The following is a 17,468-nucleotide window of genomic DNA, read 5'->3' as shown; positions in this document are numbered from 1 at the left end:
CCAAACATGAGGCTACTTAACAAGCTACAGGCCCATGATATTACAGGAAAGATTCTGACATAGATAAGGCAGTGGCTGATTGGCAGGAGGCAAAGAGTGGGAATAAAGGGAGCCTTTTTTTGGCTGGCTGCTGGTGACTAGTGGTGTTCTGCAAGGTTATGTGTTGGGACTGATTCATTTTATGTTACATGCCAATGATTTAGATGATGGAACTGATGGCTTTGTTGCAAAGTTTGCAGATGATATGGAAATAAGTGGAGGGGCAGGTAGTTTTGCGGAAGTAGAGAGGCTACAGAAGGGCTTAGACAGATTATGAGAATGGGCAAAGAAATGGCAGATAGAATACAATGTCGGGAAGTATGTGGTCAGACACTTTGGTAGAAGAAATGAAAGGGTTGACTATTTTCTAAATGGAGAGAAAATACGAAAAAACTGAGACGCAAAGGAACTTGGGAGTCCTTGTGCAGGATTCTCTGAAGGTTAATTTGCAGGTTGAGTCTGTCATGAGGAAGGCAAATGTAATGTTAGCATTCATTTCAGGAGGACTAGAATATAAAAGCAAGGATGTAATGTTGAAACTTTATAAAGCACTGGTAAGGCCTCACTTGGAGTATTGTGAGTAGGTTTGGGCCCCTTATCTTAAAAAGGATGTACTGAAACTGGAGAGGGTTCAAAGGAGTTCCACGAAAATGATTCCAGAATTGATTGACTTGTCATCGGATGACTGTGGGCCTGTATTCTTTAGAATTCAGAAGAATGAGGGGAGATCTCATTGAAACCTATTGAATGGTGAAAGGATGTTTCCTATGGTGGGAGCATCTAAGACTAGAGGGTACAGCCTCAAAAAGAGGGACATCCTTTTAGAACGGAGATGAGGAGAATTTCTTTAGCCAGAGAGTGGTGAATCTGTGGAATTCTTTGCACAGATCACTGTGAACACCAAGTCTGTATGTATATTTAAGGCAGAGGTTGATAGGTTCTTGATTGGTTAGGGCATGAGAGGATACGGGGAGAAGGTAGGAGATACAAATACTAAGCAAACTAACTAAAGGGCCGAGAAAAGATGCTAGGAGGGCAATTAATGCTAAGACAAAAATGGTGCTTTTGAAACATGTCTTTCATAGATAAGATAAGAGAAATTCCTTAGTTAGTCAGGAGGAGAAGTGGCGGCGTGCCGCGTGTGCGCAGCTCTCCGGTGAAAATGATATCGTATCCGTTAAATAGGGGCTGTGGACAATTCTGATTTGATGGAGAATGGACGTGAAAGCACAGAGGAACATCTGGGGAAATTTCTGAAACGCCTGTTCGTTGCTGTCGTGACTGTGTGGTCGTGAATCTTTCGGAGGGTAGGCCTCAAAATCCCCAGCCTTGCCTGCTTTTGGCGACCGAGAAGGAGGTCAAATCGCTCGGACAGAGATGGCACACAGTACTCAGTGTCGGAGAGCTGATCGGAGCTCAAAGTTTTTGGATGACTCAGGGTCAGATTGTGCTCGGCATAGGAGGGAGAGTTTTTCTTCCTTCTCCCATCTACGTGAGATGTGGGACATTTGAGAAACTTTGAACTTTACTGTACTCACGGACTTCTTCATCAAGTTATGGTATTGTGCACGTTGTAACTATATGTTATAATTATGTGGTTTTGTCAGTTTTTTCAGTCTTGGTTTGTCCTGTGTTTTGCGATATCACACCAGAGAAAATAATGTATCATTTCTTAATGCATGCATTACTAAATGACAATAAAAGAGGTCTACGTGTCTTTATAATCATCATAGATAAATTAGTTAATACTTCACATGGGTGATGTACTAATACATAGCCAGTGAAAAATGAAAAAGTTGATAAAATGTTAGTTTAAAAACATAAGAAAGTTTGCAGATGCTGGAAATCCGAGCAACACATACAAAATGCTGAGGAACTCAGCAGGCCAGGCAGCACTATGGATAAAAGTACAGCTGACATTTCAGGCCAAGACCCTTTGGCAGAACTGGGGGAAAAAAGATGAGCAGTAGATTTAATAGGTGGGAGGATGGGAGAGAGAAACACAAGTTGATAGGTGAAACTGGGAGGGGGAGCAATGAAGTGAAGAGCTAGGAAGTTGATTGGTGAAAGAGATACAGGGCTGGAAAAGTGGAAGTCTGAAAGGAAAGGACAGAAGGCCATGGAAGAAAGAAAAGGGGGGAGGAGCACCAGAGAGAGGTGATAGGCAGGCAAGGAGATAGGTGAGAGAGAGAAAAGCGGATGGGGAATGGTGAAGGAGAGTGGGGAAGGGCATTACCGGAAGCTCGAGAAATCGATATTCATGTCATCAAGTTGGGACTACCCATACAGAATATAAGATGTTGTGCCTCCCGCTTGAGCATGGCCTTATCGTGACAGTAGAGGATGCCATGGATTGACATATCAGAATGCGATAGGAAGTGGAATTAAAATGGGTGGCCACTGGGAGATCCTGCTTTTTCTGGCGGATGGAGCATGAATGCATGGCGAAGCGGTCTCCCAATCTATATCGGGTCTCTCTGATCTATAGGAGGCCACATCGGGAGCACCAGACACATTATATGAACTCACAGGTGAAGTATCGCCTCACCTGGATGGACTGTTTGGGTCCTGAATGGTAGTGAGGGAGGAGGTGTAGCACTTGTTCTGCTTGCAAGGATAAGTGCCAAGAGGGGAATCAGTGGGGGAGGGACAAGTGGACAAGGGAGTCGCGTAGGGAGTGATGCCTGCAGAATGCAGAAAGTGGGGGAGGGGGAGGGAAAGGGAAAGATGTGCTTGGTGGTGGGATCCTATTGGAAATGGCGGAAGTTCCAGAGAATTATATGCTGGACTCAGAGGCTGGTGGTGTTGTAAGTGGGAACAAGAAGATCCCTGTCCCTGGTAGGGTCGCGAGAGGATGGGGTAAGAGCAGACGTGCGTGAAATGGAAGAGATGCGGTTGAGGGCAGGTGTTGATGGTGGAGGATGGGAAGCCCCTTTCTATGAAAAAGGAGGACCTCTCCCCTTTTGTAGAATGAAAAGCTTCATCCTGAGAGCAGCTCCGATGGAGACGGAGGAATTGAGAGAAGGGGATGATATTTTTTTTACAAGTAACGGGGTGGGAAGACGTATGGAAATGTTAGTTTAGCTGCTGTACCGCTTTCTGCCAGTGAATGTGAAAAATACATCAGTTTGTTAAAAAGTTCAAATATAAAAAAAAGTAATATTAAGAATATGCTGTGTTTTCCAGCAGGGTTTAGCATTTTCTCTTACTTAAATTAATGTTTTAGACCATAAGGCATAGGAATAGAATTAGGACATTTGACCCATGGCTGATTCATTATTCCTCTCAACCCCATTCAACTGCCTTCTCCTTTTAACCTTTGATGCCCTGACTAACCAAGAACCTAGCAACTTCTGCTTTCAATGACTTGGCTTCCACAGCTGTATATGGTAATCCGTTCCACAAATTCACCACCTCTGGCTAAGGAAATTCCTCCTCATGTCTTCACTTCGCCATGTATTCAACATGAGCCTGAGGCTCTGGAGGGTTCCTGTACTATGGAAGACGTCCTGCCTCGTCCCTGCCCCAGCGGCCTCAATGACTACAGACCGGTGGCATTGACCTCCCACATCATGAAGACCCTGGAGAGACTTGTTCTGGAGCTGCTGCAGCCTATGGTCAGGCCACACTTAGATCCCCTCCAGTTCGCCTATCAGCCCTGACTAGGTGTTGAGGATGCCATCGTCTACCTGCTGAACCGTGTCTACGCCCACCTGGACAAGCCAGCGAGAACTGTGAGGGTCATGTTTTTTGACTTTTCCAGTGCGTTCAACACCATCCACCCTGCTCTGCTGGGGAAAAGCTGACAGCAATGCAGGTGGATGCTTTCCTGGTGTCATGGATTCTTGATTACCTGACTGGCAGACCACAGTACGTGTGCTTGTGTGTCCGACAGAGTGATCAGCAGCACTGGGTCTCCACAGGGGACTGTCTTGTCTCCCTTTCTCTTCACCATTTACACCTCGGACTTCAACTACTGCACAGAGCCTTGTCATCTTCAGAAGTTTTGGGATGACTCTGCCATAGTTGGATGCATCAGCAAGGGAGATGAGGCTGAGTACAGGGCTACGGTAGGAAACTTTGTCACATGGTGTGAGCAGAATTATCTGCAGCTTAATGTGAAAAAGACTAAGGAGCTGGTGGTAGACCTGAGGAGAGCTAAGATACCGGTGACCCCTGTTTCCATCCAGGGGGTCAGTGTGGACATGGTGGAAGATTACAAATACCTGCGGATATGAATTGCCAATAAACTGGACTGGTCAAAGAACACTGAGGCTGTCTACAAGAAGGGTCAGAGCCGTCTCTATTTCCTGAGGAGACTGAGGTCCTTTAACATCTGCCGGACGATGCTGAGGATGTTCTACGAGTCTGTGGTGGCCAGAGCTATCATGTTTGCTGTTGTGTGCTGGGGCAGCAGGCTGAGGGTAGCAGACACCAACAGAATCAACAAACTCATTCGTAAGGCCAGTGATGTTGTGGGGATAGAACTGGACTGTCTCACTGTGGTGTCTGAAAAGGCGATGCTGTCTAAGTTGCATGCCATCTTGGTCAATGTCTCCCATCCACTACATAATGTACTGGTTGGGCACAGGAGTACATTCAGCCAGAGACTCATTCCACCGAGATGCAGCACTGAGCGTCATAGGAAGTCATTCCTGCCTGTGGCCATCAAACTTTACAACTCCTCCCTTAGAGGGTCAGACACCCTGAGCCAATAGGCTGGTCCTGGACTTATTTCATAATTTACTGGCATAATTTACATATTACTATTTAACTATTTATGGTTTTATTACTATTTATAATTTATGGTGCAACTGTAACAAAAACCAATTTTCCCCGGGATCAATAAAGTATGACTATGACTATCTCTGTTCTAAATGGATGTTCCTCTATTCTGAGGCTGTGACCTCTGGTTCTAGACACTCCCACTATAGGAAACATCCTGGAAGAAAGGGAAATGGGGAGGAGGACCAGAGAGAGGTGATGGGCAGGTAAAGAGATGGGAAATATCCTTTCCACATCCACTCTGTCTAGGCCTTTCACTATTTGATAGGTTTCAATGAGATCCCTGTCCTCCATTCTTCTAAATTTCAGTGAATACAGGCCCAGAGCCATCAAACTCTCCTGATGCATTAACCCTTCCACTCATTTTTGTGAACCTCCTCTGCACCCTCTCCAAAGCCAGCACATCAGAGGCCCAAAACTGCTCACAATATTTCAAGTGTGGTTTGACTAATGTCTTACAAAACCTCAGTATCACATCCTTACCCTTGTATCCTAGTCTTCTTGAAATTAATGCTAACATTGCATTTGCCTTCCTTACCACCATCTCAACCTGTAATTTAATCTTTAGGGAATCCTGCACAAGGACTCACAAGACCCTTTCCACCTCTGATTTTTGAATTTTCTCCTCTTTTAGAAAATTGTCTACGCCTTTATTCCTTCTACAAAAATGCATGACCGTGCACTTCACTTCACTATATTCCATCTGCCACTTCTTTGCTCATTCCCCCAATCTGTTAAAGTCCTTCTGCAGACTCCCTGCTTTCTCATCACTACCTGCCCCTCCACCTATCTTTGTATCGTCAGCAAACTTGGCCACAAAACATGGCGAATTCTGTCATCCAAGTTATTGACATATAACGTGAAAAGAAGCGGTCCCAATACCAGCCTCTGTGGAACACCTCCACTCAAAGGCAGCCATCCAGAACGGGCTCCCTTTATTCTGGCTCTTTGCCTCCTGCCAATCAGCCAGTCTTCTATCCATGCTAATATCTTTCCTGGAATACCTTTTCTTGTTAAGTGGCCTCATGTGTGGCACCTTGTCAAAAGCCTTCTGAAAATCCAAGAAAACAATATCCACTGACACTCCTTTATCTATCCTGCCTGTTATTGCCTCAAAGAATTTCAACAGATTTGTCAGATAAGATTTCCCCTTAAGGAAGCCATTTTGTCTTTGGGCTACTTTATTATGCACCTTCATGTACCCTGAAACCTCATCCATAATGAGGATTCCAACATCTTTCCAACCACTGAATTAAGGCTAAATGCCCTATATCTTCCTTTTCTCTGCCCCTCTCCCTTCTTAAAGGGTGGAGTGACATTTGCAATTTTCCAGTTCTTCAGAACCATTCCAGAATCTAGTAATTCTTGAAAAACATTATGAATGTGTTCACAATCTTTTCAGCAACCTTTTTCAGAAAACTGAGGTGTAGTCCATCTGGTCTAGTTGACTTATTTACCTTCAGACCTTTCAGCTTCCCACAACTCTTCTTAGTAATGGCAATTACACTCACTTCTGCTCTCTGACACTGTCGAGATTCTGGCAGAATGCTGGTGTCTATCACAGTATACTTATTATGTTTGTCTGCCATTTCTTTGTCCCCCATTACTACCTTTCCAGTGTCATTTTCCAATGGTCCAATATCCACTCTAGCCTCTCTTTTACTCCTTATGTAATCAAAAAAAACTTTTGGTATTCTGTTTGATATATTTGACTAGCTTACCTTAATATTTCATCTTTTCTCTCCTTGTGTTTTTTTAGTTGCCTTCTGTTGGTTTTTAAAAGCTTTCCAATCATCTAACTTCCCACAAGTTTTTGCTTTTTTTAAGTTTATGCTTGTATCAATCCAACAGTCAGAATAATCAATTGCTACACGAAAAGTCAGACTTTCAGGCAGCAGATAGCAGGAAACTATTACTTTAATGAAAATGTAAGTATGACCACATGACTTTTCCAGATTTTTGGTGCTTTTTAAACAGCTACAGGGACTTATTGGATTAATATAATTTAACCCTTGTATATTTCTAATAATATGAATATCTACTTTATAAATCGGTGATTGTTATTTTTAAATGCTTTTGATTCCATTTTGTGTCATTTAATTCTGCAGATTAGTTAATGTGACTGAAGCAAGTGTGATCATCGCCATCTCCAGTCCACACAGAAGCGAGTCCTTTGAAGCAGTAAAATATTGCATTGATACTTTGAAAGCCACAGTACCAATATGGAAGAAGGTATGAGCTTTGATATTAGGGAGATGAAATTCAAATGAGGTACTTGAATAAAAGGAGCAAAGCGGAACTGTCTGAAAATTTTACTTATCTAGTTATTTTCTATTTTTATTCTAATGTTTCTTTATTCACTTTTTGATTTTCTTTTTGGCTCTAAGACTAACATTAATTGCATGTTCACATTTATTCTCAACTTCAAAAAACACCTATAAAGTTGAGGAAAGTTCATCCTGTTTATGCTGGTTCAAGGGTCCTAATTGAAAGGAATATGAAGATAAGATTCAAAAGGCAAGGTCTACCTTTAGCATATGATACAGTGGATTCTGGTTAATTGGGACAGCTGCTTATTTTGGGCTACTCTTAAAGAACAAATCTAATTGAGAAAATAGCTGGGATTACTTTGTTTATTTGGGACATGGTACTGCATAATTGGGACTTGAGACCGTTGCTGTTTCTAGCTAGTGTCAGTCGTGATTTTTGTCACTGATAGTTGGCAAGAAATAAGCAATAAGGCAATTGAGAACTGTTTTGCTCACTGCGGTTTCAAACAATCAGACTTTGAGATGTCAGAAATGGCTGGGAGTGAAAATGAAACGATTTCACTACTTCAAAAGTTAGGAACTACAGAGTATTTAAAGCTATTGACAATTGTCTTTAATGTCACAAAGAAAGTGAAGATTTGGAGGATGCGGTTGTCGAAAGCATTCTATGAATGCAGTCGATTATCTGTATTAGATGTCTGTGCTAATTTTGTTTATTTAGTCATTCGGAAGAACTTGGTAATGTACTGAGGACGAATCCCTCCGAAGATAGTTATTGGAACTAAAGTAGTTTTATAGTACTGTATTTGTGGTGTTCTAATCTGTTTTGTATTTCATTTAAATACATACTTTAAACTCACTTAAATGGTAATTTGTCTTTTTATATACCTTTTAAACTATTTCCATGAGACATTGGCTAATTGGGGTTGCCGCTTGATTGGGCCAAAATGTACTAGTCCCGATGTGTCCCAATTAACCAGAATACATGTAATATTTCCAGCAATGCTTATGTTAAATTGGGGCTTTACACCATGTTGATACGGAATTAACATAGCTTGTCCTTATTATAGAGATGCTTCTACAAATGTTCAAGAGTATTTCTTTAATTTGTCAAGTGCTTCACAGGTCAGAGAATGTCGTTGGATTATTTTAAGGTTATACATTGGTACTGTCAACATTCTGTTTAATATAGTGGACGTCTATCTAGTTACCCCAATTTAAATGTTAAAAGGGGATAATAGATATCTATGGCTCCTTGAGCAAAATGTGTTACCGTGGAAGGACTTCCACCCACTGTTGCTCAGATAAATCCAACTGTTGGCCAGATCTTAATTATTTAGGTATGATTATGGTAAATTTTTAATTCACATATGCAATACACAGAAAACACATGCTGTTTTCATGAATAGGTCATTTCATCACACTTAATATGGACAACAGACAACAGGAAGAAGGGATTCTTAAAATCTTCCTAATCTCAGAATTAACCCCAATCCTGATATATTGTGCCTGTACACAACAGAGAGGCATCCATATCTTGTTGATGGCTGACTGTACAGGGTGAAGGCTACTATTTCAACAGCATTTGTAAGCCTTTTATTTTAAAGTGGTCCCTGTGGTCCATACCATTTCTTCCCAACTAAAAGCGAAATGCAATTCGAATTCTTGACCTTTGAAGAAGAGATCAACATGCCAGATAACCTACAGTTGCGACCATCATCAAGAAGAGTGACAAATATAATTGTGGGACCTTGTCACAGAAGAAACCATTACTAAGGCCCTCCTCCGCCAACCCTCCCACTGGCTGAAAAACTCCTTCCTAAATTGCATTGTGAATTCCATCTATCAAAAGGTACAAGGAGCAATATTGACTGCAATACCCAACCATTATAGACTATTTAAGAAAAAAAGGTTGCCTGCTTTGTATGCCATTCTATGGGTGATGTAGAATGATCTGTGATTTGTGTCCACATGGACCAAATGCCAACTGGTTTGAGTAATGCTTCAGTCCTCCTCTTATTCTTCCTAACTTGAATTTTGAACCATTCCCCCTTAAAGCTTCCCAGTGGAGTCGGATCAGATCTATGATCACTAACATATGATGTGAAATTTGTTGTTTTGCAGCAGCACTACAACACAAATTTACATAATAGATGGGAGTGGGGTGCTGTTCAGCCTCTGTTCCTCACTGCAGAACCAAGATCATCTGAATTTAGATTAGATTAGCTTTATTATTTGTCACAAGTACATTGAAGCGTACAGTGAAATGCGTCACTTGTGTCAATGACCAATACAGTCCGAGGTTGTGCAGACGGTGGCCTGTTAGTGTCTCAATGCTTCCAGCAACAAGATAGCATACTTATGACTTAATACCCATATGTCTGTGCAATGTAGGAGGCAACCCATGTGGTCATGGGAAGAACGTACAAACTCCTTACAGACAACATCAGGAGTTGGACCCCAGTCACTGCTGCTGTAAAGCATTGCTGTGCTAACCATTATGCTACTGTGCACCACCTCATTTGAACTTGGTCATTACACTTCAGGGTAAAGGTGGTGCGAGCAGCTCTGTATGCTTGGAGTGAATTCCATGTCATCACTGACCTTCTTGGAAATATATGCGAAAATTAAATATCCATAAGTTAGAGATTTTCTACTGACCTACAAATTCTTCACAATCCCACAGATGAAGTATCATGACATTAGAAAACATAGATTAAACACGGATTAATTCATGGAGGCCATGTCAGTGAAGTATACTTTTGCCTCCAGGAAGCCAGAACAGTCTTGTGCCCTTTGCAGAAGAGCGGTGCTGAAGATGGAAACCTCAAACCTAACATTAGATTTATGGTCTACAAGCAACAGTAATTTCCACATTTCAGTATTTGTGGTAGCATATTGATTAAATTACTGGACCAGCAGTCAGACTTATGGACTATTGAGACATGAGCTTGAATATTACCATGCATCCCTGGGCATTTAAGTAATTTATTAAATATGGAATTTGAAAAGAAAGCTGGTCTCAAAATGGTAATCACAAAACTATTAGATTCTGTGGTTTATTGTTCCTATATATCCACATTCCACAGGTGAGTTGACTATTAGCTACTACCATAGTTTAGGAGTAATTATGGATTGATAATAAATTTCAGTGACATTCATAGATCATGAGCAAATAATTTAAACAATGCATGGACTACTTACAACAGGCAAGTCAAATGCTGGCGAGAACAACCAGCATTGTTTAGGACAGGGTAGGTAACCTTAAGCACAAATGATTTTCTAGCATGTGTTATTCATTAATTTGAGGCAAAACATAACTAGATGTATTTAAATGGATAATTCCCATATTTCAAGTTTTTATGGCATTTATCTGGCCCACGGTCCACTCATTAATACACGATCCGACCACAGGGGGGAGAAAGGTTGCCGACCCCTGGTTTAGGAAAATCCTCCAAATCTACTGGCAGCATAACAAAAAGGATGTCAGTGTCCTCTCCTTGGCCAAAGTCCCCAGCGCTGAGACACTAATTCCACTCAGCAAGCTGTGATGGATGGGCCATATCCTTTCTGTACTATCCTTCTATTGACTGGAGAAACACTCTCACCACCACCATTAAGATTAACTGATTAATAAATTAATGAATTCATTTTAGTCTTTCGTTTTAGTTTTCAAACTAATTTATTTATCCATATATTATCTCTAAGTATGTTTCATATGTTCTAATTTATTTTAATTTTTTTTAAATTAGGAGATCTATGATAATGAAGAATATACCTGGAAGGAAAATAAGGAATGCCAGTGGGCAAAAAAATAGCCAAAAGTAACTAGATCTCAGTGCAGTCTTGATATAATTCTCTGTTGTCAAAGAAACTAGTATTATGAATTAGGTAATCATGCCTTAATTGAAACTGATGATTTACTTTTGCACTATACATTTTTGTGTAAATACAGACTATGATGCATATACCTTTGTATAGAATTATATGAAATATGTTAAATTTCCATGTGGATAACTTCTTGATCTGAAACTTGTTGATGCCACCTAATTTCATACTGATTACCAGCATTTATGTTAATGAACAAACACATGCAGCATTCTTGTTCTTTAGCAACACGCAAAAAGCTGGAGAAGCTCAACAAGTCAGTCAGCATTTCCGGAGGGAATGAACAGTTGGCGATTCAGGCCGAGACCCTTCAACAAGACTGGAAAGGAAGGGGTCAGAAGCCAGAAGAAGAAAGGGCAGGGGGCAGAGTACAAACTGGCATGTGTTAATTGAGATGAGGTGAGGGGGAAGGTGGGTGGATGGGGCAGGGGTGATGATGTGAGGGGATGGGAGGTGATAGGTGGAAGAGGTAAAGGACTGAAGTACAATGAATCTAATAGGAGAGGTCAGTGGGCCATGGAGGTGATGGCAGGTGAAAAGAAGCAAACTGGTATGAGGGTAACTAGATTGGGGAATGGAAAAGAGCGAAAGGCAAGGAGGGAAGCCATCAGGTTGGAGGCTACCCAGACAAATTATTAGGTTTTGTTCCTTCAACCTGAGTTTGGGCTCATCATGGCATAGAGGTGGCCATGGCTAGATATGTCAGTATGAGAATGGGAAGTCGACTGTTTCTTCTCCATACATGCTGTCTAACTTACTGGCTTCGTCCAACATTTTCTTTGTGTTGGTCAGGGTTTCCAGCATGTGCAGAATCTATTATGTTTAATATTATTCTTCAACTTAATTTTGACCATTCAGTTAGATTGAAGAGAATTCAATATCAATTTTAATTGTCAAAGCTGTTACTTTATTTTCTTGGGTGGTTCTTCATAGTTGTAAAAGTGAATGTATGGTCCTGATTTTTTCTCAATGCATATTAAGAACTACAATTACATTAGAACATAAAACAGTACAGCACTGGGTGTGATTTGGCCCTTGGTGCTATGATGATCTTGATGCTAATTTATCTTAAATGTCCTGCTTTGTATCATCTATACCCTTCCATTCTCTTCATATTCTTGTGCCATATAAAAGTCTGCTTAACTCTGTCAAGCTGCCTGCTTCCACTACTGCCCCTGGTAACTTATTCCAGTCACTGAACACTCTGCTTTTAAAAAAAAACTTGCCCCTCATGTTGCCTTAATACTTTACCCTCTAACCTTAAAAACATGTCCTCTGGTGTTTTTCTACCCCCAGGGAAAGATTCAAACTATCTAACCTATCTATACCTCTTATAATTTAAAAAATCTTTATCAGGTTCCAACATTCAAGGCAGAGTGACCCAGGATTTTCCGGCCTTTCCTTGTAGTTCATACTCTCTAATCTAGGCAGCATCCTGTTAAACCACCTGTGCAGCCTTTCCGCAGTCTCCGCATCCTTCCTATAATGAAGTGACCAGAACTACACACAATACTCGAAGAGTAGTCTGACTTATGTTTTGTATAACCGCAAAATGACTTTCTACTCTTGTACTCACCAATCCTACTGATGAAGGCAAGCATGCCTTATCCCTATTTTTAAACCATCTATTCACTTGCATAACCACTTTCAGGGAATTATGTACCTGGACCCCCAAGATCACCCTGTACCTCAATGCTGTAAGAGGCCTACCATTAACTTTAAGCTTTCTGTTTAACTTGACCTAACCAAGTACAACACCTCATAATTGCTACTTCTCTGCCCATATCTGTAACTGATCAATATCCCTTTGTATCTTTGAGTCCTTTACACTAATACTGTTTTACATTAAATCTTGATTGAATGCAACTGCCCGCAAGAAACATTTTCTTGACTCTAAATGATGTTTGACTGCAAAACTTAAAGTAATTTGTTGTACATTATTGAGCTGTAATAAAAAGTGCATTTGAGGTGTGTAATAGTAGCCATCTTGCAAAACTCACAATGAAAATACAGCCCAATAGAGTTGGAATAAGAATTTTGTGGCAGTTGCCCAGAAACTTACCGTTTTTGAAAATTTTGTGAACAATTTGACTAGCATATAGAGAACTAAAATATTAGATGAATGAACGAGTAGTATACTAAAGTTCTGGGATTGCTTGTAGGCTGCCTTTTTGAAGATGTCTTAGATTTGCCAGAACCTGCTGTGGGCCCAATTTTGTAGGAAAAAGCTCATTTAAATAATGCCTTTAAGTTCCCAGCCGAACTCGTGTTTCAATTGAAAAATCCTGCGGAGGCAGGGAAGTGGAATAGAGTGGGCATTTCCAGGAGGTTTCACTATGCTGTTATTTTGGTGGAAGATTCTGAAAGAGTAAGTTTATAGGTGTTCGTGGTCCTTGAATTAAACTTCTGCAGATGCTGGTATTTTATGCCCAAGTCAGTGAACCTGTATGTAGCAAACCTGTAATGAGGTAAATTTTGAGAAGTCTCTTGAAATTCAGATATATTAATTCTATAACTTCTCTCTTAGTCACCCTAATAATTAGATTTCCATAAAAATTATTAGATTGGTCATGTCATTCTGATGTTGCTTGATCATGTAACAGTGATTTTAGAGCCATTTTATCAAATCTTTCAAGATGGATTTTGGCATCTTGCTAACTCACCTATAGATCTGTTTTTTTTCCTTCCTCTCAGTTCATGAACAGCAAAATTCAGTTTACTAACTAAATAGCTGGCAGTGCTGAAAAATCATTATTAATGTAATCAGTCTTTGCAGCTGTTTTTTAAAGAACCTTGCAATCCAGGGTTTGTGAACCTTTAATATTTCCAGCATTTCCTTTTAACGATGTTAAAGTTCTCCATTGTCACTAAGTTCTCATTTTCTCGCTGTCCTTGCTACATCTGGACATCATCACTAATAATTTGAAATAAGTTTACTGTTTCTAGTTAACCTTGATAAATTATGAATAGATCACTTACTAGTCTCAATCCATTGAGTTACCCAAAGATAAAAATTCACCATCTGTCTCTGAATGTTAAGGATTTATGTTTGCACTTAAAATTTACGACTGTCAATTGAAGTTCTTTATGGGGATTTTGGTACAATGTTATACACACAGAGAGTGACATGTTATGCACTGTAATATAAAACAATTTCCTGAAGAATCAGTGATAATATAACAGCAAATTGCAAATCAAGATTTTCAGCAGAGATTTTGCTTTATTCATCCGGAAAGAGTTAAGTAAGTCTTTTACCAGACAGAAATAACCTGTTACTTGGCCATTGCTGTAAAATAGATAAATTCTGACCTCTAGTGGTAGCAATTTAAACATACATTGCCTTACTAGAAGTACAGTAGTAAGTTTTTAATAGCTTGACAACAGAAACGATGACCTGCAATAGTAGAGTTGAAACATTTGTCAAGACTGAATAACTTTCAGCAGATTATGCAGAATTTAAATTTATGCCTTTGATGAATTTTGCAAACATTGTATTTGTTCACTCTACTGATTAAAGATAGCAATAAAATCATCAATAACCACACATTGTTTATTATTTGTACACTGCATACTTGCGTTGAATAAATAAATAGTGGTGACCAGTTCTGAGCAAGATGATGGGGCATTGAAGTTGGTGTGGAGTAGAAAGTGGGAGTAGGTAGATTTCTAATCAGTTACTTAATCTACCTGAACTTTCAAACTCCTGTTTTTGCAGTCCCTGTACATCACATACAGCAATATTTTACTGAATTTAAGTTCAAGTCAGTTTGGCAATTTGTAGGCATCCTAACCAAGGGATGCAGAAAGCTACCTAAGCATTTCCATACAATTCAATACTAGGGGCCATGGTAGTGTAGCGGTGAGTGCGATGTTGTAACAGCTCGGGGCGTCAGGGTTCGAAGTTTAATCTCGCAGTCCTTTCTAAGGAGTATCCCCTGGGTGCTCCGGTTTCTTCCCACAATCCAAAGGTGTACTGGCCAGTTGTAGATTTAATTTAATTGACGTTTCTATTATATTAAGGGCATTTTCTAAGACAGATAGTGAGAAACAGTATCAGCTTACTGGGAAATCTAAGACTAGGATTTTCTATTTTTAAGAAAAAAAGCCAGGCTTGTTAAATACTATGAAATAATTTTCTGTAAAATTGTCAGATGTGCTTCAGTTGCATTGAGGGAAGGAGTGTTGCGCTCTCGAAATCATTAACTTGAAGTCCTATCGATTCTCATAATTGTAACAGACCTCATTGTATTTATTTGGGGGAGAAAATCAAAAGATTATTGGTCAACATTGTACTGGTATTGTGGAAGCCTGATGCAAGTGTCTTGCATTTTCTGTTACTGCAGTTGAGTTTGTGCTCAAGTTAACACTCAGACTTTCCCTCACTCAGGCATCATTCAGCAGACAGAAACTCACTTCACTTAACATCAGCGATAAATAACCTTTGGTTAGGCATGTGGGGAGGGGGTAAAGAAAGCTGAGTGTGAATAGAGATAATGTAGTTGAGAGTTCCACCTGCTATGTCAAGAGGGGAAGGGCTATTACTGGAAGGAGGAATTTCTAAGTTCCAGAGTACAACCATACATTGTTTTGTGGATGTGCCATTGATCTGAAACATTAACTGGTTTCTCTTTCTACAGATGTGGATTGTCTGAGTTCTTCCAGCAATTCTGGTTTTGTTTCAGGTTCTAACATCTGCAGTTTTATTTGTTTTTCATTGGTGTTTCATAAAGTTGATTCTAGGTGCAGAAGTCTACAGAGATTGGCATTGACATTTTGCTGAGTTCATTGTTTTTGCAGAAAGCAGTTGTAGTCAGCTACCTTAGTAGAAATTCCTCTGGAATACACCATAACAGGGAATGTCAGCAGAAAAACACTTTTGGATTCTGTTTGTTTTCAGATTCTTAGAGTTCTTCTGGGAGTCAAAAATGGCGAGCAGTCTTAATGCTAGTGATTGTTTATTTTAGAGTACAAACATACAAATGCTAAGCAAGCTGAATAAAAGAGCTGAGAAACAATGCTAAAAGGTAGAATGAATATGACGGCAAAAGAAATAAACCAGAAAAGCAGCTGCAGAGATGGTGCCCCTGGAAAATCCATCACATTTATAGATGAGGAGAGGGAGGGAGGGAGAGGGAGGGAGGGAAGGGGAGGGAGGGGGAGGGAGAGAGAGAAATTAGTTAATAGACTACATAATAAAACAATTACGTAGGTAATGTGCTAATACTTAGACAATAAAATTGAGAAAGGTGATATAATGTTAGTTTAGCTGCTATACCACTTTCTGCCAGTGAGTGGGGGTGAACCACCCCATACTGTGAAAAATACATGAGCTTGTTAAAAAGTACAAATCTTATAAGAGAGTATTATTAAAATGAGCAGTGGTTTCCAACAATACTAAGATCAAGAAAACCTGATGGAAGGGAGAGGGGTTAGAAAGGCTTTCAGTAGGAACTCACCTCTATCCAGGGAGCAAATGTCCTACTTAATCCTCAACGTGGAATAATGTGTGGGCATTTTTATGCTTTATTAAGAATTACCTCTCTGAAATCTTAGGAACTGCAAATTTAGAACAAGCAAAGGACCCTATTTCCGGTAAACAACAACATAACATTGAAGTTGCTGGAAAAAAAATTCTGTTTCACTCTCCACAGATGCTACCTGACATGCTGAATATTTTCAATATATCCTCCTCTTATGTGCGTGTGTGTTTTTTTAGCGGCTGCCAAGGTGAACATAGCATTAAACTGTTACGGCTAGTTTCTTCCAGGTAAGGGCTGGAGATAAATGCAACTTCCTGCAATTTGTGTGCCAGGCATAATGGAAATGATTGTTTTTTGGTTGCTAAGAGCAGACTATAACTCATTCCCATTTCCAAGGGAGCAGAATGATCACGTGGTCTGGTGCAGAGTTCTTTTGGCTGCTTTTAGATCACTTTGTGAGTGCTGCTTAACTCAGCACCATATGCAAACTGCAAGGGATTGCACTTCCTCAATGAAGCAGCATGTGTGTAATCAAAGGTAGTGAATTATGGCAATTCGTTATGGGTAAGGTAGCATCATCCCTTCTGTTTCAGTCTGCTGTCCTAACTGCATCTGATGCTCTACAGCAAACCAAAGGATGGCTACATTGCATTAAGATCCTTGGGGCTAAGGTTTTGGCATTGATTTCCATAGCTATCTAGCTTCTCTGCTTTTCACTTAACACTACAAAATGCAGAGAGGAGGAAAAAGAAGGATAGGATTGGATTGTGAGACTTTATTTTAAGAGATAAGGAGAAATACAGACTGTAATTTTGTTGTTAAAATTGCAGTATTCAAAATTACATTAGGAATAAAGAGAATGGATTGCAGAAATGGCAGAAGACCATTAGATTACAAGATTCCTCTTTTCACCTAGTTCAGAATTCGGAGAAGAAACTGCAGACAACAGGCAAAGATGCAATGGAATAATTATTGGGAATAAATGAAAATACTCAATAAGCTGTAC

The 17,468-nt window shown here is 40.0% G+C and overlaps 1 protein-coding gene across 1 annotated transcript in view; it reads left to right on the top strand.

The window, feature by feature from the left end:
• LOC140194984 (molybdopterin synthase catalytic subunit) overlaps positions 1 to 14,525 on the top strand; it is a 52,545-nt gene extending 38,020 nt beyond the window's left edge. Inside the window, exons 3-4 of the mRNA XM_072252499.1 lie at positions 6,933 to 7,056; positions 10,847 to 14,525. Of these exons, the coding sequence (XP_072108600.1) occupies positions 6,933 to 7,056; positions 10,847 to 10,912 (190 nt within the window). The 3' untranslated portion in view covers positions 10,913 to 14,525. The remainder of the gene's footprint in view (positions 1 to 6,932; positions 7,057 to 10,846) is intronic.
• Positions 14,526 to 17,468: the final 2,943 nt, after the last annotated feature.

Source organism: Mobula birostris, chromosome 3 (assembly GCF_030028105.1).
Source record: "Mobula birostris isolate sMobBir1 chromosome 3, sMobBir1.hap1, whole genome shotgun sequence".
Classification (NCBI taxonomy): Eukaryota; Metazoa; Chordata; class Chondrichthyes; order Myliobatiformes; family Myliobatidae; genus Mobula; species Mobula birostris.
The sequence above is the reverse complement of the archived record's forward strand: the minus strand, read 5'-3'. Positions and strand labels throughout refer to the sequence as shown.